Below are 23,668 nucleotides of genomic sequence, written 5' to 3'. Positions count from 1 at the left end.
ATTATCCCTGCGGGCCATGTGAGGGACTGATCTGACTACAGTCTGCAGTGAACCAGCACGAAGGGTCTTCCTGTGCTCTTATGTTCACTCCACATCGAAACAACTGAGCCGACCCCGGGCCTGCGTGGAGGACGGACAGGGGCACCCGGTGCTGGCAGGCAGGTTCAGAAACCGCGGTCGCTCCTCTTGCCGTGTCCCCTCCCCTTGCGCAGCGCCAGAGGCAAGCAGAGGCGCACAGACGCAGCCCTGAAAATGGCTCGCTGGTGGTGGCAGGGCTGGGCAGTCTGCACCAGTGCCTCCATGCACTACTCATCACTTGATAACTTAAAGGCATACTTACACATAAAGGTGTGTATATACTGTATCTGAACACCTTTTCTTATGACTTAACCATAAGAGCAGTTTGGGCAGAGCAGCTGTGTGATAGTGCATAAAGGAGCTAGGACTACATTTGCATAATATAATCTTACTTATTCTATGCATCTTGAGGTTGTGACAAACTGCTTCTGTCTTATCAGCCATAACTTCCTGTGTTTTTTTCAAAATAGCCCAATTCATCACTTGATCAGGTAAAAACTAAAGTAGACCATCCAAAGGTTTCCTAACGCAGAACTAAAGAACAGCCTATAACTGTAACACAGTCTAGTGGAGGATGCAGCATCGCACAGGTGCAGCATGAAGACCTCTGCTTCGCTGCGCAGTTTCTGAACCTCAGCCTCTGACGCCACTCAGTGGCCAGACTGGTTCACTGTACGCTAGCACAGTAAAGGAACAGGGATAGTTCTGTGGATTTCTCTCTAGTCTTCTAGCACACATGTATTTCAATTGGCTTGCCATGCAAATAAAGGTGACCGTGCCACCTATGCATTAAAGAAAAAAAAATCTTTATCTGTTTCAGTCACTCTACTGAGTGAGAGACTCAATCCCAAGAGTGACAGTTGTTTACCAGCTGTAAAATATTTTTTGCATGTTACGAATAACAAAAGATGTAAGCCCGTTTTCAACTAACCCTTAGAACTGTATGGCACTGTGCTTCATGAGATTCTGTGAAGCTTGGTTAACTGTTATTCTGAGTTCTCCTGCGCCTCCCCTAAATGTCCTCCCAAAACACTGCACGTTAGAAAGGGGTAAGAGTGCTCATTTTTCTGTGGTAGTTTTTACTTATGTTGGACTCTAGCCTAGAGTTTTAAGGAGAAAAGGCTCTTGCTTGGACTGCAGGTACAGTACAGCTCTGAGTCTCAGATGTTGCTAGACTCTGTCTTGGTCACGTCACCGATTGACAGCCCTGGTCAATTGGCTGAGGATGGCCAACGTGAAGCTGGGACACAACTCGCTGGGTGCCAGCAGGTGAGAGATTCACCAACCCTCCAACTGGAAGAGTGGAGATAAATGACTTTGCAGATGGATGCACAGGAAAAGCATTTCTGCAGGTTACAATTATTCCCATGGGAGTCCTAAAGCAATCTCATCATCTTAAAGCAAGTGATGATTCCAAAGTGGGTGTGCGTATAATAAAAAATGATGGGGGAGATTCTAAAATTTTAAAAAGAAGAACGTATTCGGTTACCGACCCATGGTCTAACAACAGCGAAACATTTCTGGTAAGGACAATCTTGCAAGGAAGATTTACTACGAAACGGAGATTAACACTGGCTGGCAGTGATTTAACACTTTTTTAAACATATCGTGGGCCACTCAAACAGGTGCACTCCGACAGCAGGTGAACCAAACAGAGTTGCCTATCAGCGTGGGTGTTTTGTACCAATACAGTGACACAAGCTCTAATTACTTCATACATGCAACAGGAGATAAACACTGAGGCCTACTAATGATCAACCAGGACTGATGGTCCAGACATGTCAAGAGCACTTTGGTGATCACTTTAATGAGCTTTGGGGTTCTTCGCTCCAGATCAAAACCTACTTGTGTATTCCCAATGACACTATAGACTGCAAAAGGATTTTCAAACTGTTCCTATCATTGTTGCAAACCACAAGGCAGAGGATGTCATAATACACTTGACACAGCATATTTCAAATTCTTCGCTCTATACAGCAGTTTTAAATGAGCCCTGTGACAATGTGATAATATGCGGCAACAGGTTTATTTGCCTGCCCGTAGCGGCACGAGACGCAGGACTCACCCCGTCGGAGCCCGGCTGCGCCTGCCCGTTGACGCCGAGCGCGCGGAAGGGCGAGTGCGTGGACAGCCTCTTCTCCCACTCGCTGGGCCGCGGCTCGGGCACGGACTCCATGAAGTTCCGCTTCAGCTCGCTGATGCTGGCGTGGTGACGCATGATCTCGTCCTGCGTCTTGTCCAGGTCCTGCCGAGGGGCAGGGCGGGCCGGGGCAGGACAGGTCAGAGAGAAGAGAAGAAGGAGGAGGACAGGACAGAGAGAGAAGGAGGAGAGACAGGAGGGGAGGAGGACAGGACAGAGAGAGAAGGAGGAGAGACAGGAGGGGAGGAGGACAGGACAGAGAGAGAAGGAGGAGAGACAGGAGGGGAGGAGGACAGGACAGAGAGAGAAGGAGGAGAGACGGGGGGGAGGAGGACAGGACAGAGAGAGAAGGAGGAGAGACAGGAGGGGAGGAGGACAGGACAAGGCAGGACAGATGCAGGAAAGGAGAACAGGACAGAGAGAAGAGAAGAAGGGGAGACAGGTGGGGAAGAGGAGGAAACATCGGGACAAGTCGGACAGGTTCAGGAAGAGAAAAAATGGAGAAAGAGAGAAAAAAGATGGAACAGAATGGCAGAGGCAGGTTTCACAGATGTCAGGACAGAGAGAGGAAGGGGAGGAGTTGTGACAAACGAAGAGAAAAAACGACAAGGAAGTTTAATGCCACAGGCCATAAGAAACTGTAATACACTGGGCAGCACTGCAGCAACCTTGAATTCCCTTTCCCTTCAAAACCGATGAGGACTGTGTGCAACAGTCTTAGGCTAAAACAAATGATGAGATTGACCTTTCAAAACAACATCAAAATGTGAGGCACTAGATCTAAAGGGTCTTGGCTTAAATCCCATGCTCCTTTAAAACTACATTAACTTTTTTAGACCAAGGATGGCTCAAGGCACTTAAAAGATTATGCGCATCACTAAACATGTTTAAATGCTCTTCCACTTTCAACCTTTCACTGTGGATTCTGCTGCTAGAAAACACATTTTTCACCTCCTCTTACAAGACTGTCTGCCTGCACAATTTGATGGATTTGATGAACGTGGCAGGAATTTACGAATTTTGGGAATTTCACTAAAACAAGGTGTTTACACATAGCTTTCAGATTCTCTTCAGTTTTTTAAGAGAATTCTGTAGCATAACATTTAAAATAAATAACAGTCTTGATTATACTTGAGCTGGGATTCTCAGAGGAAATTAAATGTAACCATAAACATTTTTAATAAAAAGGGAAATTTCAACAAACATAACTCTTGTAAACAAAGCAGGACTTATATTGCATACTAACACTAGTAAAATGGTCACCATTTATCTCTTTTTTTAATTAATTTACATGACAGAATCAGAATTCTTTACATTTGAAATAGTACTGAATAATCTTGAGATTCTGTCTTGCAATGTCAATCTGACAGGTTTCTTAATCTGGAATGAAATACAAGATTCACAACAGCCTATGAAAGCACTCCCATTAGTTGGTACTGCTAGTGCTAACACTTTTTTAAAAAAGAGAGATGAAAATCAAACTGATCACTGTGAATGCACGGCAAATCTCGACCAATATCTGGTGTGAACATTATGACGAAAAAAAAGACAGCACTGACAGAAATTGATTAAAAATGGATATTCTATCAAAGCTGCAGGGATTCCAGACCATGTGCGTCATCCTGTAAAAGTGAGTTCTGTCCCAATAACTCTGCATGGGAAATGCACCATGTGAATCAGAATGCTGAGGACTGAGACTGAGCTCCTGCCATTCTCAATCTGTGATAACCCGCAATCTCATCCACACTGACATACAAATAATTGTTTTCATGGGTCATGATCAAGCTCTTGCCTTCAAGTTATCTGTACAGGTTATCTGACTGATAGTGGCCATTACTGTGTCCACAATCACATAGGCAATGTGGAGCTGATGCTCTCTTGCCTATGACAGAAATTTAGCCCTGCAGATCACCAGTTGTCTTTTAGGATCTAATGGCTTTGTGGCATCACAGGCTTAACCCGGACACTGACTCACCGTCCTACATACCTTCAGCTATCATCAGTGGGTTTTTTCAAGAGTTGGGACCATTTTATTAGTGTTTCACCAGCTGTGCATTGAGGCAGAAAACAGAAAATCTCCTGTATAGCTGATGTGAGGTCTTTACGAGGAGCTTGGATACTGGATACAGTACATGTGGGCCTGCATTAAGAGAGATATTGCTCACCAGCAACAGCCATACATTTCTAATGGCTACCGTGGCTTGTACACCAATATAATGCAGCCCCATAGCTGGGAATTTGACATTGCACTTATCTCACCGATGGAGACCTCAAACCTTCTGTGCAACAGGAGTCTTGGGTTCTAATCTAGCAAAAGCGCCGGCACGCGCAACAGTGACTTAAGAAGGAAAAGACACAGTAACAAGAGAGCAAGCAGGTAGTTTTCTAAGCCCACGAGGCTGTCGGCGGGCGACGGATGTGACGTGATGTGGTGGAGAGGCTCTGATTGGTGGCCAACGGTCATGTGATGGGAGTGGGCCGAGGCTCTGTGATGGCGGCAGCAGCTGTATCGTCAGCACTGGACAGTTCATGAGCCGATGCAGAAATATATGACTGGGAGAATCGCTTTAGCACAACAGCGTTCTTAAGAGAGCTACCCTGTCGAAGTGCCTTTTCTCTTGAAGCCTCTGAGGGGAAGAATCAAGTTTTATCAAAGCGCCACCTGGATTTTGCTGGCTGACCCTACTGTATGTCTGAAACCTCCTCTGTCTCCTCCCTGGCCCGTTTCATTCCCCTGGGTACCGCTGTGTAATGCATGGGTTGTAATGCCAAGAATGTTTTTTTTCCCCCCCAAGTGTAATTACATTAATAACTTCTTTGCAATCAAACCAATTTGGCGCACGTTCAAGTTTCTTAAGTGAATTGGAGGCCAACTGTTTGCCAAGAAGGCCTAGACCATCAAACCTGAGGGTTCACGCTGTCCTCTGAACAAACAGAGCCATGCAAAGCACACTAAAAGGTCCAGTTGTGAGCAGGATCCAATCCGTTTCTGCACCTTGGATCAAAATCAGTACACAGAGCAACGATTTGTCATCGCTGTCATCACTGATGACAGGCAGTTCCATTAATCTTCGGACAAGACAGAAACAGTAAGGAAAGGAGTCCAAGGGGACACAGTTCTGGAAGAGAAGGTGAAGGTAGAGAAGTTTTTTTGGGAGGAGAGGGGGGAGATGTGAAGGCTGTTGTCAAGTGATTTAGAAAAATCAGTAATTGGTTCAGTTCCATTTAAGAAATGACTGAGTTCAAGCCAGTGCCAGAAATGCAGGTTGAATTGAAAACAACTTTTTTTTTTACATAAAAATATAAGATGCAGCAGCTAATTCTCAAAAACCTTTGGATCAAATTCAAGTCAGTGCTCTTAAATCCAGGTTACGGGAAAACCTTTTTGCCCAATTCCACATTTCACTGTAGAGGTGCTGTTACAAGGCGCTAAGACCCCAATCATATATTTTGCAACAAGCAGTTAAAAGTGAACTAGGCGAATCTAACGGGACTTCGAAGCTAGAATTTAAAATGAAGAAGAAAAATGAAAAAGGCGAAAGCTTAAAAGGGTAATGCAAAGCTAACATGTGCGCATGAAATTAAAAAAAATGCTGAAAAGCGATGTTTGTGGAAAAAAAGCCTGTTGAACATCAGGTCATGCAGTGCATGCAACAGCAAAAACCAGCCGCAGAGCAAAAACAAACAAAAACTTCTTGGGACAAGCAGCTTCAGAGTTCATACCAACCTCCAACATTAAATTGCTATGTCTGATATATATAGTTTCACCCTCAATTTTCTTTGCTCTTTTCTGTGAAAAATGAAGAAAAAAGGGGGAAAGAAAAGAAAAAAAAGCACATTTGTTTTTGAATGTTGTTCTTGTGGCACTGATAAAAAGGCTGCAACTGAAATGGCAGTTAATGCCATAACAATGACCAGAATAACGATGGCAACAGCAACAAAACAAAACCAAATGCGACTTCAGCGAAGCCATGGGAGGTGTGTGAGAGCAGGCCGCGCATCCGCAAGGACACATGCCGAGAGACGCGGTCGCTCTCGTGAGGGGCTGGCGGAGGCGTTTCGGGGTCAGGGGTCAGGGGTCAGGGGGTAGACATGGTTTGACAAGACTGGTGATCACGAGCAGTGAGGAGTGGAAGGGCCCAAGTTAAAAGAGACAGCACGCTGTTGTTTCCATAGACATGACAGAGCTCTTTGAAATATCTGTCGTTTTCTAGCCTGTAGAGTAAACGACAAATGCAGCCAAGCAAAACTCTCTTAAGGGTGTTTTCACAAAAGGGCATCTATCATCAAATGGGCTTTAATGTCTCAGTCCATTTCAGGACGAAGATCTGATTTGTGCTAACTAAATTGAAGAAATGTGTGTTTTTGTCTTAAAGCTGAGGACAGATCTGAAAGCACTTACTTCTAGCACTCAAAGGACAAATCCCAAATGAAGAGATACTCTGTAGTAGAAACAGTGGTAGAGCATTGGAATATATTCTGCGGTTATTGAAAAGGTCTCTTCATCTGTTAATGATCATGTTGGGATAATTTATATCCCTTCTGTTCTCTAACCCCTTTATCCAATGCAGGGCTGCGGGGGAGCCCGAGCCTATCCCAGCAAGCAATGGGCACAAGGCAGGATTCACCCTGGAAGGGACGCCTGTCCATTGCAGGGCACACACACAGACAACCAAGGGCCAATTTTCCGAGAAGCCAATTACCCTACTAGTAAGTCTTCGGATTGTGGGAGGAAGCCAGAGCACCTGAAGGAAGCCCATGCAAACACAGAGAAAACTCCACGCAGATACCACCCTGGGCCTGGGACAAAACTCAGGGCCCCAGGGCTAACCACTGTGCCACCTCAACTTATATTACCAATTCATGGTAAACAAAATCATGGCAGCTTTGCATCTGGAGGTTTCAAAGTCCCTTCATTCATCTCTTAGTCCTGCAGGTGATGGAGGAATCCGCCCGGATGAAAACACAGCCGGGTTCAGGTCGGTAGGGGAGGCATGGACTAGTCAACGGACACGGGCTTCTTGAGGAGCACATCCACGAATGACCACATGTCCGAGACCCAGAAACCATTTCGCCATGCTAGGCTTTTTTGTCTCTTTACATTCAGCCGAAAAATTCAGCCTGATATTTCAACTCTTACTTTGAATAATGCAGGTACGAGGAGGGCAAAGAGTATAAACAGGAAAAACTGGTGAGGGCCCCGCATGTGTCTAATAATTGTGAAAAGGGCATAAGCGCCTTGAAAACGGGAAGCGGACCGGGCCTGCCATTCACAAACTGTTTCAGGCAGCACAGAGATACACAGCCGATCTTCCTTGTGCTCAGCAGGTTTCGGAATTCCTGCTTCCAGATGGAGAACTATCTTGGGGGGGTGTCTAAAGGGAACCCCTGTGGCTAGCCAGGAGGTAGGACAACCCTCTTTCTGCAAGGACAAGTCCTTTTCGATTGCAACTAGTCACTCTTGTCCATGCCTTTTTCACTGGGTCAAACTAGTTGGAAGTGACGTTTGGGATGATTTTTTAAATAAAAAAAATCAACATGCAGATAAAACTCTCTCATCTGTCCCCTGCTTCCACCATCAATCACCTCTGTAACCTCTGAAAGGACTGGGGAAGTTTTAAAGTTGACGCTGTCCGCATGCAGTCAACAAATTGACCCAGTTCCTTATTTCACTCGCAGTCACGCCTCCTAGCAGACCGAGAGGCTGACTCTGCGGGTGCACATACGCGCTGAAAGATCCCAAACACAACCTGCAAAACCACAAAGCAAGCAGGTTCGAAATGACCCATGCAACAGATCACACAGGGAACACTCAGCACACAAGAAATGGGAGCAGCCCATCCTGGTCTGGTGAGTTTCTCTGCCCTGAGCCTGGAGTCTGACAGACATGGCAGCACAGAACAAGTCAATTCTCTGCTGTCTCTGGGCCTCTCAGTGTTTTGTACAACCCGCTGACAGAAGCTCATGGCCCAGGGAACAGGAGCATTTTCTCAGAGGTCTAATGAAAAGCAGCGTAGAGCCTCTTTTAAGCAAAACGATGGGGGGGGGTAGGGAGGCAGGGCTGGAAATGAAGACTACCGCTAGGGGGATGCGAGGGGGGGGTGGAGGTTTGGGAGAATGGTTGTGATCTAACCTTCCGCATTCGCACCAGCTCCTCGTCCGCCACCGGAGGGCGCTGTTTCCCCGCAGAGGGAAAGAAAGGCAGGGAGGTTAGTACCGCTCTGCTCTCTTAAACGGGTGTATAGAAATGTCGATTGGCTTTTAATATTTTTTCTCAGGCTCTGGACACAAACCTGAGCTTTCTCGCCATTACTGGCGGTGACTGCTGGGCCTTCCCTCCTCTCCCTCCCCACCTGTATCAGCACAGAAACAGGTCAGACGCTCGGGGGAGGATGGGGCCTGTTGCTGCTACAGCTACCGCAGCGTGACTTACCTGGGGGGCACTGCATGGGCGAGCAGCAGCAGTAAAACAGCCGTCGCACAGCTCTACATTGACAACAGGTCCTACTCCAGGAGCAGCAATTCTAATCACTCATTAACAAACCTTAAAACGGAGTAAACGTCACTGCATAGGACCCACTTTATGAAACTTCAGAACATCCCTTCAAATATATACTTGCAATGACAGATAACCCAATGTACTCCTTCACATTTAACTGCTTTTCGATCATTTTGGATCAAAAAAATAAATCTAACAGGTTCATTTCTGACACACACTCACATTACATAATGGGGCTTGTTTAAAGTGATATGCATATGCATTTATTGGATTTCTAATAAGTACAGTCATGAATGAAAAATCTAGAATGTAAATTGGAATGTCTCAGAAATAGTGGAACAGTAATCCTGACCGCAAAGTGAATTTAACCCTTTACAAGCAACGCAGAAACATGCAAACGCTGCTCATATCTTTGAGTCTACCAGGTTCTAAGGCTGTTCGGTTCCATAATCTATTGTTTGATTCTACATGCAAAATCGATTGCATCAATCTTTCAGCATCCTTCCAACACGCATCACATCATCTGCTGACACACTGCACATCACTGTCCACTAACAGAATGGAAAAGGAAACAGAACGAGCCCTTCTACTTGAATTCAGTTGAACTCGCTCAGATTCGCACTTCAGAAACTGCATCCTAAAGCCTTTCCCCACCTCACTCTGACTCCCCCTACCCACCCATCTCCACACACGGTAACTGGGCTAACAAACGCAGGCACTATGCATTGCTGCAAAGAAATCTAGCCACCGCTTTGTTGATCAGCTATTACACTGTAACAGATTACCTTTACTATAAAATGCGATACTGTGAAATGCACAACAGCTTGTCTTCCACTGTAATTCACCGAAACGCATGGTACCGTTATTACTGCACTGCTGTTCAATGAACTACCATTACTGCACTGCAGTACCTGTGGCTACGCTGTATTCCACCGCATTAGACAGCACTTTCACAGGGATTACTCTGCACGGTATGGATGTGCTGTAATCTGACATTCCCTGTGCCTCCAGGGCCGATCAGAGCTGTACCTTGACTTCCTGTGCGGGCTCCGGTCGGGAGGGCTCGGAGGCCGGGGACTCGGATTTCACCTCCGCTGTCCTCTGCTCCTCCTTGGGGGGCTGGGGCGCGGCAGGGGGAAGCTCCCGCTGGTCAGCTGGGGGGGCGGCCGAGGCAGGAGCCGGCAGGCTGGGCTCCCCTCCCCGCGGCACAGGGGAGATGACCGGGGCACTGACCGGGCGCGTGCTCTTATCAGGGGTTGGCACCACCGCTGTTGGGGGAGAAAGGAGGGGGGGACCAGAGATTAAAACTGCCCAACTGTACTCACAGGGCAGGAAGAGAGATTACCCTATGAGCCAGAACCCCGTGTCCACGTGTTGAGTCACTCTGCGTGACGCACAAAGTCCCGCCACATTAAAACCAACAGTCCGAAAAAAAGAATCAACCAGCTTTACCACAACACTTCTAATCCATGTCAGAAATACCACAGCAGCCCTGTGAGGCAGCTTGGCTCAGGCCTGGGCTGCTGCTGTGTTGGTGTCTGCTCTGTTCTATGCTCAGTGTTATCTCCTGTACACATTACCTTTAGGTCAAAGCTGCTCCTTTAAAAAAAAAATCGACAACACTTTGCACCCGTCTAACTCAAGCATCATAGAGCATCACCATATTATATGTAGTCAACAATGAGGGGCAAACATTTTAAAATTGTTATAATTTGCTCATTGATTAACGTGGCATCTTTTTCTGTGCAGTCTACAGGGCTTTCACTGTATAACACCCATCACACACATAGCCGTTTTAACCCTCTATCGCACACTGTAAAATATATGCTCAAAGTCAGTACATGGACAACACGAATAACCCCAACAATGTTTTTATTTGTGCAACACAGATCCTTTTAAGAAATTCAGAAAAAATGTTTTTTCTTCTCCACCATATTGGCGGAATGCATGCAACAGAGGGTTGATTATAAACTCCGGAAAGAAGAAAACACACCTACTGGCATCCAAGCGACAAATCGACGTCCACTGTGGTTAAGAGCGTTAACGAGCAATGATACCAACAACAAAATGAAGATTGCACCGATACAGGTGTGCAGCACACCCGGAAAGAGACAGGAGACAGACACCGCACCACCCTCTAGGTGAGCGGAGCACAGAGAAGTCCAAAAGCACGTTCTGACGGATTGTAGCGAAGGGAGCTATGGTGCAACCGGAGTTTATGGGCAGCAGGTGGCAGCACCACACGGGCGGCGCTGGGTGTGTGTGGGGGAGGGGTACCTGGGGAACTGGGGGTGGTGTCCAGCAGCACAAACCAGTCATCCTGCCACTCTCGCTCTGACGCGGCCGTGGGACGAGGCTGGGCAACACTGCCCCCCGCTGGAGAGAGTGGGAACACGTCAGAACGAGTGAGCCCCCCCAGGGAGGCTGCTGGGCTGGAGAGGAGGGCAGCTCGCGTCTCGTGCGAGACGACACTTTGCTCTCTTTAAGCAGCAAACAGTCCTCGTGCACAGGCCACATGCCAGCACTTCTACACCTGCCTGCACAGGCTGGGGACGTAGCTAAGGCAGCTCTTCTGCAGAAACAAACGAGCACTAGCAGAGATGCAGAAGCGGCCTCCAGGCTGCAAGAGTCCCCAAGCTCGAAGGAGCAAACTTCTTGAGGGGTAAACGCACAGCAAAGCTAATGCAACTTGTCTTCTGTCTTGTTCAGCAACACCACCGATCCCGTCTTTAAAAAGCAGGTGGAAGCCGCCGAACAGCACGTGGAAGGTTTTTTTTTTAAAAGGATAGCCGAGTTCTGTCTCAAAAGCAGAAGCGGTTCGGAACTGCGGCCCCGGTGCGCACTGGGATGGCTGGGCTCTGCGAAGCTGCAGGAGCAGGGGGTACCTGGGGGCTCAGGCGTGTGCTGGGAAGCTGCGCGGTCCAGCAACACAAACCAGTCGTCTTCCTTCTCCTCTTGATCCACCGCTGGCTTCGGCGGTGCTGGGGTAGCTCCTTCGGCGGCTGGAGAGACGGGGACATGTTAAAGCAGCAGGCCGCGGCTGGGCGGCGCGCGCTTCAGCCTGGATCCTTCGAGACTCTTGTTCACGCTCTCAAACCCCAGTGCGTCCGTCTCGGCCTGCACCTGTCCTGCTGTCACTATGGCAGTGTCCAGCAGGTGGCAGCACAGCCAGTCTGTGATTCTATGTTGTGTGTGGCGGACAACGAGGAAGCCCAAAAAAGCTCAACTGTCACTTTTTCCATTAACCTCTGTTATATTTCTGGCATCCTACCCAAGAAAACAAATTCTTTGAAAACATTATTGTTCCAGCAGAGTTGGTTAAGAAGTTTCTTAGCGTCTGTGACATTGCTGCACGCTCTTCTCGAAACGCAAGAGCTGGACGAAGTGCAGGACCTCTCGAGAGGTGTTTACGACAAACTGGGCTTCTTCTTGTTTGAGTGGCAGGCTGGGTATTCTGTGCGAGAGGGCAGGAGGTGTGGAGAGGAGATGCTAGCCAGTCCTCCTGCCCTCGCTGTGCTGTTGGCTTCAGCTCCGTCTGCTGGCCACGGCGGAGATGGGGACACCTTACAACAGCAGGCTGATGGCTAGAGGAGGGATGGGTACAGGCTACTCCCCGAGATCACCGCACTACAGCAGCTTGAAGGAGAAAAGGTCTTGCGAGGTACAGTAAATGCACAGTATAGTTAATGCAACGTGTCTTTTACCCTTTTCAGCAACACTGCTGATATTGATGTAGCCGGATTGTGAAGCACGAGCTCCCTACTGAAGACCCACAGCAGACGCAGTGCAATCTCACACAGCCTCACGACACCAAATGCGAGAGAAATGGGACACAAGTATTTAAAAACCCACGTCAGAAAAGCCGTACTCCCTTTCACGCTGTTCTTTCTGCTTCCAGAGGCCCAAACACACTATCCAGTTGGGGTTCCTAATATTCTGGCCAGGGAGTATATGACAAGAGTTCGTGCTGTAAGTGCCTTAAAGCCCCCCTCAAACCCAAACCATCTGCAGCAGTCACACGGTGAAAAGTGCTACATGTCAGGAACCCAGCCTCAAGCCCGGCTTTAAACGAAGACAAACGTAGTGAGAATTAACTGAAGCGGACGGTTTGGACAGGCGAGCCAGAGAGAACGGAGCCGAGCTGTGATCACCAGCTCCACAGAAAGCGCAGTGACCCTGACCACGGGGCCCGTGGGAGGGGTCAGGCAGGCGCCGGACGCAGGCAGGCGCGCAGGGCAGGACAGAGCATCACACAACCTGCTATGGACTCTTTTACCATCGAGCCTACTGCCGGTCCCCCCAAGACAAACTGGGGGTCCCCTCTGCAGAGAGTGCTCCATCTCAGATGGGGAAGGAAGCCAAAGATAAAGCACACTCTCAACTCTCAAAGGGCAAGATAACCACACCTTTCCTCAGAAAGTGCCAGATGAATGCCATAGTAAAGCTAATGATAGAATTTTTTCATTCTGCTTGCCACCTACAGCACACTTATAAAAGCCTCTTTTTGCATAAGAGATCCATTTACTAAAAATCTCATTTCTGAACACTCCAGACCTAGGAGTAGAATACATCTCGGTCATCTGGGGTATGTTCTTTATTAGACTGTATAAACGCTGATTTGCTTCCTCATCTATCTCTTGGCCAGAGAGAGCACATTTTACATTTCATATAACCCCATCCAGAGCCCGCGGCAGATCCGTCAGTCAGCAGAGTGCAGAGGGGAGAAAGGAGCTGGACAAGTGGCCAGTTAGAGTTCAGGTCAGCAACGGGATAGCCTCAGGTGTGTTCAGCCATCCAGCTCAGCAGACATCTCACTGGGCTGTAACACATTTTCAGCCTCAACTTCAAGGAAACAACACCCTTGGAAGCCACACTCATGAAGTTCCAAAAGCTGACAAGCACACAGTAGGCATTTCAAAAGCCTTTGCACACACTCTGCTAAGAAATCTGCTCTTCTGCTGAGCCTCCCTGTAGCTCTTACCCAACACGCTTGTGAGGATTTGAGCCTAACAAATGAAGCAATTATTCTGAGCCCCAGGAGCCCTTCTGTGTACCTGACCTTCTTCACATAGCACACTGACACATCTGGCAAGGCACAGAGCAACTCAGCCCAGCCTCCCGAAACCACCTTAGAATAGCCAGGAGCTCAGAGTGCTGCACACTGCACACACCATCCGGAGCTCAGCTGAAAAAATCATTAGTGAAAGAGGTGGCAGTGATAAATGAGCTTACAAACCAACGTGGAGCTGGGAGTTACATCTACCACAGCTGAGCAGCACCACAACAGCGCGGGTTTCACGAGAGCTCTCAAGGCTTGCTGTCAATCTGTCATTACCTCTGACGAGAACTTATTCAATGGCAAAATACATGGCTCTGGTGCAACATGCCCTTCTGTTTTTCAGGGAGGATAGAGAAGCAAAGCTGTAGGCGAGGAAATTAACAAAACCCTTTTCAGTTACAGCTGTTAAGACGCCTGTGAGCATTACGGAAGTGGTTTAACTCAGACTGGCGCCAGCAGCAGAATGGCAAGCATAGGAGACAGTGCTGGCCACACCCGGCCAGGTGGGGAGTTGAGGAGAGGGGCTGTGGATAGCTGTGCAGTGGCCAGTGGTGGGATTGCAACACAAGCGAGAGGCAGCGGGAGGAAGAGTGGGAGGAACAGTCTGTACTCTGCAAAGCAGGAGAGAGTACCTGAGGGCTCGGGATTGAGCTGTGATTGGTTAGGATCCATCAGAACAAACCAATCATCTTCCTCCTTCCGCTCTTCTACTGGATTCAGCTCCGCATGAGGAGACTTACCTCCAGCTGGAGAGATGGGAACACATTAGCATAGGAGGCACAATGGAAGGTGTGGTCGTAACAGGCTTACCAACGAGAAACAGAGCGCACCGCTCCTAGATTGTCTGCCTGACTCCAGGAAGCCAACAAATATTTGGGAATTCAGGGTGGGCATCAAGGATCCAGGATGCGGCACAAGATGAACAGGTGACTGCTGGCTGTTTTGGGTTATGAGACAGACTGCGGTTTTGTACCTCTCAGGAATGGATCTTGCTGAAAAGGCTTCTCTGTGCATGTTCTACGGGCATCTCTGTTAGAAACCAAGAGCTCACGGCTCCTAGCAGATCCATCATGCTTCACACACACATATACAGGTCACTGACTTTCTTCCACTGCTTCGATAAAGTGGATGTGGAGCCCTGTTGGGCCCCTCGAAATGCTCCTAACATCTCGGGGCTTATGTGTGGGATGCAGAGGTACACAAGGGAGTTGAGGTGAGAGAGCACACAGGCAAAAATAAACAAGGCAGATGCGCAATCAAACCTCTGCTTGAAAATGGCAAAGATAATGACATATATACCTCTATCACTCTATCACCAAACCTGGTTTAGCCATTCACTGCTAACCTCGCTTTCTTGAAGTTCGGTTTTTGCATTTTCTAGTATGCATTATAATCTCCACTCTTAACGCAGACCAAAACCTTGTCAGTAACGTCTCGAGCTGTCTTGGCACTAGAAGCAGAGGAGATGTTATGTTGCGGCCTTGTGAGACAGGGCATCAGCATTTAAGAGCGCTGATGCTCCAGCATCCTCTCCCTCAAGGAGCAAGGAGGGCGGGGGGGGGGGGGAGGGTCACGCCAGCCGTCAGTCCACACCCACCTCCGTCCAGGCTCCGAGACGCCCGCTTGCTGGCCGTGCGCTGGAACTGCGGGGCCGGTCTGTCGATCATGGAGCTGGCCTGGCGCGTCTGGGCCTGCGTCCGCCCACTGTAGCGGAACTTGGAGCCCAGGGCCAGGAATCTCCGCGGAGTGGTGGCTTCTGTGGAGGTGAGCCTGTGAACCACAGACGGCACGTCAATCAAGCCCTTTCATTTTCCAATCCCAATCCTGTGAGCAGCAATCACATCTACTGTAAATGCTTGGCATTAACCATCCGTTTTCATGCTTTTTCCCTACATTACTTTGGAATGGAAGAGCTCAAGAGCCAAAGATGCCCATCCCTGGTCCATGTTTATTTGGGCATATTTGGCTTTTAAATTTTTAAGCTTTTTTCCAGCTAAAACGCAAGTGATTTTCAACAGCAAAGTCAATAAAGCATTTGACGGTTAATTACTACTGGAATACTCGTGGTGTATCATAGCTCTACAAAGGCAAGATCGCCCAGCTCCTGCCCCCGGACAACACACGAGACAGCATCTGCCCTCTAGTGACTGCAATGTGTCAGTGCAGAGGCTGCGCCCCTCAGGTCTCACCTGAAGAAGGTGTGGTGCTCCACACAGACCTTCCACAACTTCTTGGCAGCTCTGTAGTTTGGCAGCTTGAATCCAATGGTGCTCTCATACTGCTCTTGCTGCGACACAAGACACAGATGGAAAGAACACACAACAGGAGGGCTTGCTTCTTCATTCTCAACCATAAAAGGACACGTAACTTGACCATGCTAACATTTTTACTTGTTTAAGGGCCACGAGAAACATAATGCTATTCTATTCTAAGTGGAAATAATAATGACAAAAACAACAGCTGGAGCACAAGAACAGTTTTGATCAAGGCACAGAATACTTGTTCGCGCCTGGAAATGAAACACGGAATACAGTGATGGTCACAGGTCAGAACGAGAAACAGATAAACCCCTCTGGCACCAAGCAGTTCCAGTGCTGGGGCAAGGGCCTGGGCTGGGGCAGAAAGACGCAGGCAGCAGGTGTGCCATCAGACGCCCGGCGGGTTCGTACCTCTGAGGGGCGGATCTTGATGAAGAAGCTGCTGCGCTTGTAGGAGATCTTGAGGACCTTGGGCCAGGGGAAGCGGTTGATCCGCAGCTTGTCCTTGTAGACCAGCAGGCCACTGGAGCACACCCCCAGCGTGATGTCCACACCCTCCAGATCCTGAACACAAGCACACAGGGCGGCGGTGTGGGGAACTGGTTAGGGCTCTGGACTTGTAACCAGAGGGCTGCGAGTTCAAACTCCACCAGCTGCTGTACATAGAACAAGGTGCTTCACCTGAACAATTCCGGTAACGCACTCAGCTGTATACATGGGTGCAAACGTCAGTCGCTTTGGACAGAAGCATCAGCAAAATGAATTAGCAATGAATTAACACAGAAGCGCAGGACCTGCAGTTTGATGGCAAATCTGCCATTTTGCACACATCTGCCTGCATCTTCTTCTTTTTAAATAAGACGTACAGATAATGCCTTTTGAAAAGTGACTGCAGTCAAGAGGCAACAGCTCTGCATTCTAATTTGCTCTACCATGTCTTCACACAGCTCTCACTGTTTTTTCACACGTTTCAATTCGAGGGCAGCTCTTTTAGAAAGACGTGAGGATGAGCACATGTCCAGTTTGGACCTATAGTTCTGTAATAAGCTGTATTTTTCTTCCATTGCACCACATATTGAACCGACAGCCTGTGGGGTGTAAAACACTAGGATGGGTGTTGTGTTTTGTGTGGCACCTTTCCTCCAGGAGAATCCCAAAGCCCTTGATATGAGGAGGGTGTCATTCTGTGCCAGCAGCAGCAAACTTTGATTTTCCTCAATTATCATTTTATTACATCACGTTATTTAAAAAGTAAACTGACAAAACCTAACGGGTCCATCGGAGAATGCAGGGGAAGCCCCCGTACCCTGCCATACCTGTAGTTTCAAAGGATCGCCACTAGGTGGCACCTTCTGCCAACCTTTTGTCTAATCCTAGGCCTGATACAAACCAATTGACCTAATTTTGTGTATTAGATCTATGTCCTTCAGGACTTTTTTCTGGAGTTACAAGAACATAATTGTTCTGTTTCAGGGGAAAAAAAAAACAGATTCTGCCTATACAGAACAGGATCTAAAAGCTTTTCTCTAGAACTCAGAGTTACACTTTAATTAAGATTGACCTACCTGTATCTGTGTATGGTTTTCTAATGAAGGGATAGAACACAAGCCTTGATGTTGTATTATTCATGAAACTGTCAAACACTGCTTGATTACAATTGGTTACTTCTAAACAAATCTGCTTTAAAAATGAATTCACAATCAAAGATGGATAGCTCCAAGGCTTATGACACTGGACCAGTTATAAACACTGCTCTTCAAACAAGTAGCTAAAGTGATCAATGAGGGCATGCTTCATAAAGGGTGAAAATAACGATCCATTACCCTGTCACTTATCTTCGACAGTGATATGGAAATCACTGTGATGACATACATCAGAGCTACAAGGCAGGCCCTGAAAGGCTTAAAGTCTTAGCTTTGTGGCAGTGGCTGCAAGGAAAAATCTCCTTCTGGCCCTTGAAATGTTTACCGTGCTGAGTTTGTCATAAATGTTCCTGACCTGCTTACATCTCAGTGTGTTAAAATCTCTTGCCCCATCCAGTGTTTGTTTCCCATTGGCCTTTACCAATCATGGCCTCCTAATAAACCCCATCTATGAATTGGCTTCATTACTTTGCTCTCCTCCCCACTGATAGCTGGTGTGTGGTGTGTACTGGCGCACTATGGCTGCCGTCAAATCATCCAGGTGGGGCTGCACATTGGTGGTGGTGGAGGGGAGTCCCCATTACCTGTAGAGTGCATTGAGTGGAGTGTCCAAAAAATCGCTATATAAGTGTAAGCAATTATTATAACTATTACCTAAGCAGACGATCTGCAGGCTAAATGAAAATGTTAGTGCTGTGGTCACGCTGCCTGCCTGCCTGCCTTCTTGCCCAGGTTTCTAACAGGTGTAGTCTGCCACCTTTCATAAAACACCTCCCCTCTCCTCATCTCACCTTGGCCTGGTGCAGGTCTACACCATACATGGACAGCTTTTTGGCATTCTCCAGGAACATCATGTCCGCCTGGGCAGGACTCATGGACCTGCAGGCAGACAGAAACAGTGCTGTCAGTGATCGGGGCCAAGAACAACAGGTGGGACTGACCAGCAGGCAAAATTCTTAACGGAGGCAGAAACAGCACCATGCCCATCCGATCCGCATATTCCTTTTGTTCCAAGTGCTTTCTTCTTGCACATCCTCTCACATGTGTTCAAAAGTTTTTTTTTTGCTGTCATTCCTGCTAAGATGGCTACTTGATTGGCTTCAGGACAACTGCAGGCTGAACAGTTCCCATGAGAACTTCCTGAGGGAGAGGAAGTGACCCGGGGGAAGTGCATCAGTGTAACGCCACCGTGCTCAACAAGCAAAAAAGCGACACAATGTGAAAGCGATTTGGGCAGGTCTTTCAGAAGCTTGAAAATGAACCAACAAGTACTGTAAGTCACCACGGCAAAAACACAAGCAGAAACGTCAGCAGTGACGCACATCCTCCATGAAGAAGGTATGTGCAAAAACAGAAAAGAGTAAAGAGCATAAAACGGCCTTTGTTAAGAGGATGCACCACTGCTGCCACAACAACCCATGAGCTGCAGTCTAATTGATTAACTCAAAAAAAAAAAGGTGGTCCATCATTCGTCCACTACATAGCATAGGAGGGAGGGGAAGACCAGTTAACACAGAGGGGGGTCCTCCGGTTTGTTATAAATAGCTGCAGCACAGTATTAAGCTCTTCCAGGCATGCAGCTTGGGTACACTGCTTACTGATGCCCCTGATTAACTTTACATCAATTACCAGTGGTGCCTGGAAGAGGCTCTTGTGAACTTTTCCCCTTAATCCATTTACATTGCCTGAAAGGAGATGTGAAGCGGATAAACACACATATAAATATCTGAACTCTAGGCTGATACTCTCAACAGTTGGTCCTCCCCAGTTAAGCTTGGTCACGGATCTACAACCTCATTAACACTGGCTCTGAAATACAACAGCTCATTTCAAATGTCATACCCACCTGGGCAGGGGCACATGGAGGTGGAAAGTTTAATCTTTAAAGATTGTGCAGAATATATCGTATAAATATGAAAAACTCATCATTTTTAATCAAAATTCTTTTTTTAGGCGCAAAACACATTCTCAGCCGGGACGTGATCTTTTGAATCCCTGGAGAACTGTCAGGGCAGCTACAGCGCTCAGCCTTAGACTGCAATGATTTCACCCGGACCCAGAGACCAAAACACGCGTCTCCAAGACGTTTCTGGCAAAAACGTTACGAGCTGCTCCTCAGGGTTGACGCTACAAATCTCCAGCTAACGTCTTGGCTAATACCAAGCAGAAAATGCAGTACAGTTGAGGACAAATGTTTTCCTTCTAAGGCTGTATCCTTCAGCATGACCAGAACTGCAAATAAGCTTTTTTATTTAGATTAGATTTATGGAGCACCCTTCACATACGGTACGTATGTCAATTAAGCAGACAGTAGCACAGGCAACTCTGAACAGCAACACATTCCATAGTCTTCCTCCGTGTACCAGAAGGAGGGTTACGGGTGTGTGTTCATGGTCTGGCTGCGACCCAGTTACCTGTACGTGCGGTGAAGCTCCATCACCTTCTCCTCCAGCTCCTTGGTCTGGTTGGGGGCAAGGCGCACCTCGCTGACGTAGTCGGCGCCGTGCAGCTCGGGGTCGTACTCGCCCAGCTCCGACTGCACGGTGTAGGAGCCCAGCAGCGCCAGGGTGACGAAGGAGCAGGGCAGCGTGCCGCTCAGGATGTCCTTCCGGAGCTGCAGGCACAGGTAGTACCTGCAAGGCGAGAGAGGGCAGAGAAAAGTTCCCTCCAGCTCTCGTCCCGGATGGGTCGTGCACGTGCACAGAACCAGTCGCAGTCAGAGGTTCATCCAAGGCACAGCTCTGTGCTTCTTAAAGAAACTGACAGACGTCAGACACCTGCCACACACCCAGTCCCCAGTCAGGGAAGGAGAATGGGATTCTCCTTCCAGGCTTGAGGGCACGTTTCTGTTCAGCGGTGCAATACGGAGATCACAACAGCTCTGTGTGGACAATGTAGGCTTGGCCATTGGCCAGTCTGCCCAGATTCTGGATATCAAGGCAAACAAAGCAAGGTTTGATCACTGAGTGTTTGGACAAACCAGTATTTTTTGGCGAAGATTGCATCAGATCAGAATCTTCTCTGATGCCTAAAGAAGGAGACACATGCACAGCAAGAGAAACTGCCAAAGAGGCAGGAGGCAGGAGAAGGAGGAAGGGGTCTTTTTACCTGGTGATGTCTTCAGTCAGCTGGGCTGGGTCAGGAGGGTAGAACTTGACATTGAAAGTGAAGTCATAGGAAGTACCTGGAAAACCACAGAACCTTACTTCCACTGAGAACAGCAGCCCTCTTCTTTCTGCACAAAGCCCTCAAACCACAAGCAAGCACTTACTGCTAAAGGGTAAAGGCACAGACCCAAAGAGACATGTTTTGTCAAAATGGATTTGGCATGGAAAAGGTATCCCAGCAAGTTGTATTACTTGATCAACACTTCCAAGGTAGAGCAACAGATTACAATCTTTCCAGCCGTGCATGAATGCAATTTCAATACACCTGAAAACTAGGGCCCACTGGTGAAGACTGTTCATGACCTCAGACACTGATCAAGCGAGTGAAATCTGCACTGCACAATCTTATTGCTCACAATCCTAATGCCTACGCACCTGAAGGCAAAAACATGCCACAGTAACTGCACTTAAAGCCTCAAGGTTTTTCGCAACCCAGAACCAAGAGAAATCTTATGACTAGATTAGATTAACTTTATTGTCCACTAAATGTGGAAATTTGTCTTAGGTTTCTCCCAATACAGGTAATACAATTATTTAAAATACACAAAGGAAGCACAATGCATCAGACATAATAAGCGTACATTCACAGATAAAATCAAACTGATCATAATGCAACAGGAAATTCATGCTTCTTAAGTACAAGTGAAAAGTTCACAAACTGTACAGAGATACACCCTGCTCTTCCACCTGAACCTTTCATCATTCAGACTTTTTCAAGAATCTCTTCACAGCTAAAGGCTTAACAGGCCAGAGATCCAGGAAAATACCTCTATATAGTTGTTAACTGACTGAAAAACATTGTAAACCATGTTCCTTGCTGATAAAAGCTGCTAACTTAAGTGAGGAATGGTTAAGTTCTCCCAGGCTAAGAGTCTCCCAGGCTGCAGACTGACATATAGCACTTTTTGAAACACTTTTTGTATCCAAAGAGCATTAATGTGTGCATATTACAACATGCAAGGACCAAATTTGAGAAAATGTCCTCCAAAAAATCAATTAACTCCTAATAAAGTCATCAGAAGCAAAATAATTTTTATATAAACTGAAAGGGTATATATAATCTTTAACCATTCTCCAGTAGGTAAACTACGTTTCAGGTGTACATCCCCTGTCGGGTTTCACGTTGGTGGAGGAGAGAATAGTGTGTAAAAACAGAACAAGCACAGAAATACGAGTGTTTGAGTAAAAGACTCACCCTGCACCTGCTTCCTGATCTCCTTGGTAACATCCATCCAGGTCTGTGAGCACCAGAGAAGAAAAGTAGGAATTAAGACACAAGGCAGAGACCTGCATGCGCCACATACTGTATTTACAACGCTACAGCTGACGACACAAGGGACTGCCTCTCCTTTCTACAGCCAGCCTCACATCAAAAAAACTTATGTGTAAAGGTCCTTTCTAAATCTTTAAAAAAATATATTACGAATAATCCAGATTGTCAGTTGTTTAACAGGCTTTTTAAGACCTTTTCAAGAAGAAGAGGAGTTATAAAGTGTTTAATTACTCTGACGGGGTTATTTGGCAATCTTGTTCCTAACATTAAGCAAGCCTTCTCATTTGGTGCCTTACATCTGGCTGTTCTATTTCAACAAATGAACTGCCATCTGCATACTAAACTCAATGGCCTGAATTATATTTTAGAGCTAAGTCAGATTCACCTGATTTCAAAAGAACACCTCCTCATTAGTTATTTGGAGCCAATAAGTCTATAGAGAATGAAACTCCATTTAAAACCGTATCCATTACCGTTGGGTCTCTGTTCAAAAAGGTTTAACACAGGAATTATGCGTGGGTGCTTTTTCACTTTGAATAACAGTGTGATAGTTTCTTAGACTGTTCTTAAATTTGAGCTTCTTTCCATATGTTTCATTACTGGCAATTCCTGATGTGAATATCTGGAAAAGCTCAGTGTAGTCATTTTTAACTGCACAACTTTATATTTTGGGGTTTTACGAGAAGAATACATTTAAGTGCGTTTGAGAGCCAGTTGGTATTAACAGCTGTGTCCCCAAGACAGAATCAGCGTACTGACTAAGCTCCATTTAAATTTATGTGTATTCACTGAAAGAGCTGGAGCCATTGCAGGCTTTGAATGAGAGCCTTAAGAGTCAATTCCTTCATGTTTGATTTGTTTGTCAGAACATTTTAAAAGCCCATTAATCCCTGCAGATAGAGTTAGAGTGACACAGCAGACATTGTTAATGTGTTGCTCGGTCTGCAATCCTGCCTCCCAGAAAAACACTGGCCTCTGTGAGCAAAGGTGTTGCAAGAATGAACTAGTGATTCTCAGAACACCTTTGCACACAGTGTTAAAGACAAATGACTCCAAGTGAGTGTTTAAAATATGCCAAAAATAATTAGCGTTTATTGTACTAATACAACTGTCTATTGACACACTTATGCAAGTGTGTAAGTCAGGGGATCCTATCCTGGACCTGTGGCCCATTCACATGCTGAACACTTGACTGACTTAATAATAAGATTAATTTGTTTTCAGCTCTTAAACATACTGGAGGTTCCATTTTAACTTTCAGTTTGCATAAAATTCCAGAATTCCGAGTACAAAAACAACTTGCACATACTCCAAATAAGCTGTCCAGTAGTTGATTTCTGAGAGTGAGGCCGTGAGTTTATTCTGGAAGAGGCTCGAGCTGCGACTCTCAGCCCTTCCTACCTTCTGTGTGGGAGTCTCCCAGATGGCCAGTCCATAGTAGTCCTTCTCCAGGAGGTTGAGGTGGTCACACACCTTGTTGAAAAGCTCCTGGCCCTTGGCATGTTTCTGAAAGCCAAGACAGAAACCTGTCAGACTCTCAGCTGCTGGAGC

General features: G+C 47.0%; 1 protein-coding gene across 19 annotated transcripts in view; it reads right to left on the bottom strand.

Annotated features, from left to right (window-relative positions):
- epb41a (erythrocyte membrane protein band 4.1a) overlaps positions 1–23,668 on the bottom strand; it is an 81,736-nt gene that overhangs the window by 17,553 nt on the left and 40,515 nt on the right. For 4 of the 19 annotated variants that reach the window (XM_088931677.1, XM_088931661.1, XM_088931671.1 and 1 more), the window contains exons 4-19: positions 23,519–23,623; positions 22,040–22,082; positions 20,786–20,861; positions 20,092–20,310; positions 18,469–18,556; positions 16,446–16,598; positions 15,966–16,063; positions 15,374–15,546; positions 14,409–14,522; positions 11,603–11,719; positions 10,995–11,093; positions 9,747–9,985; positions 8,512–8,571; positions 8,352–8,393; positions 5,946–6,008; positions 2,144–2,323 (exon numbers count right to left, since the gene is read on the bottom strand). In XM_088931677.1, the coding sequence (XP_088787803.1) occupies positions 2,144–2,323; positions 5,946–6,008; positions 8,352–8,393; positions 8,512–8,571; positions 9,747–9,985; positions 10,995–11,093; positions 11,603–11,719; positions 14,409–14,522; positions 15,374–15,546; positions 15,966–16,063; positions 16,446–16,598; positions 18,469–18,556; positions 20,092–20,310; positions 20,786–20,861; positions 22,040–22,082; positions 23,519–23,623 (1,869 nt within the window). The remainder of the gene's footprint in view (positions 1–2,143; positions 2,324–5,945; positions 6,009–8,351; positions 8,394–8,511; positions 8,572–9,746; positions 9,986–10,994; positions 11,094–11,602; positions 11,720–14,408; positions 14,523–15,373; positions 15,547–15,965; positions 16,064–16,445; positions 16,599–18,468; positions 18,557–20,091; positions 20,311–20,785; positions 20,862–22,039; positions 22,083–23,518; positions 23,624–23,668) is intronic. The other 15 variants (XM_088931679.1, XM_088931681.1, XM_088931669.1 and 12 more) reach the window with 8 other exon arrangements.

The sequence above is a fragment of the Atractosteus spatula genome, chromosome 14 (genome assembly GCF_055471065.1).
Source record: "Atractosteus spatula isolate fAtrSpa1 chromosome 14, fAtrSpa1.hap1, whole genome shotgun sequence".
Taxonomy (NCBI): domain Eukaryota; kingdom Metazoa; phylum Chordata; class Actinopteri; order Semionotiformes; family Lepisosteidae; genus Atractosteus; species Atractosteus spatula.
The sequence above is the reverse complement of the archived record's forward strand: the minus strand, read 5'-3'. Positions and strand labels throughout refer to the sequence as shown.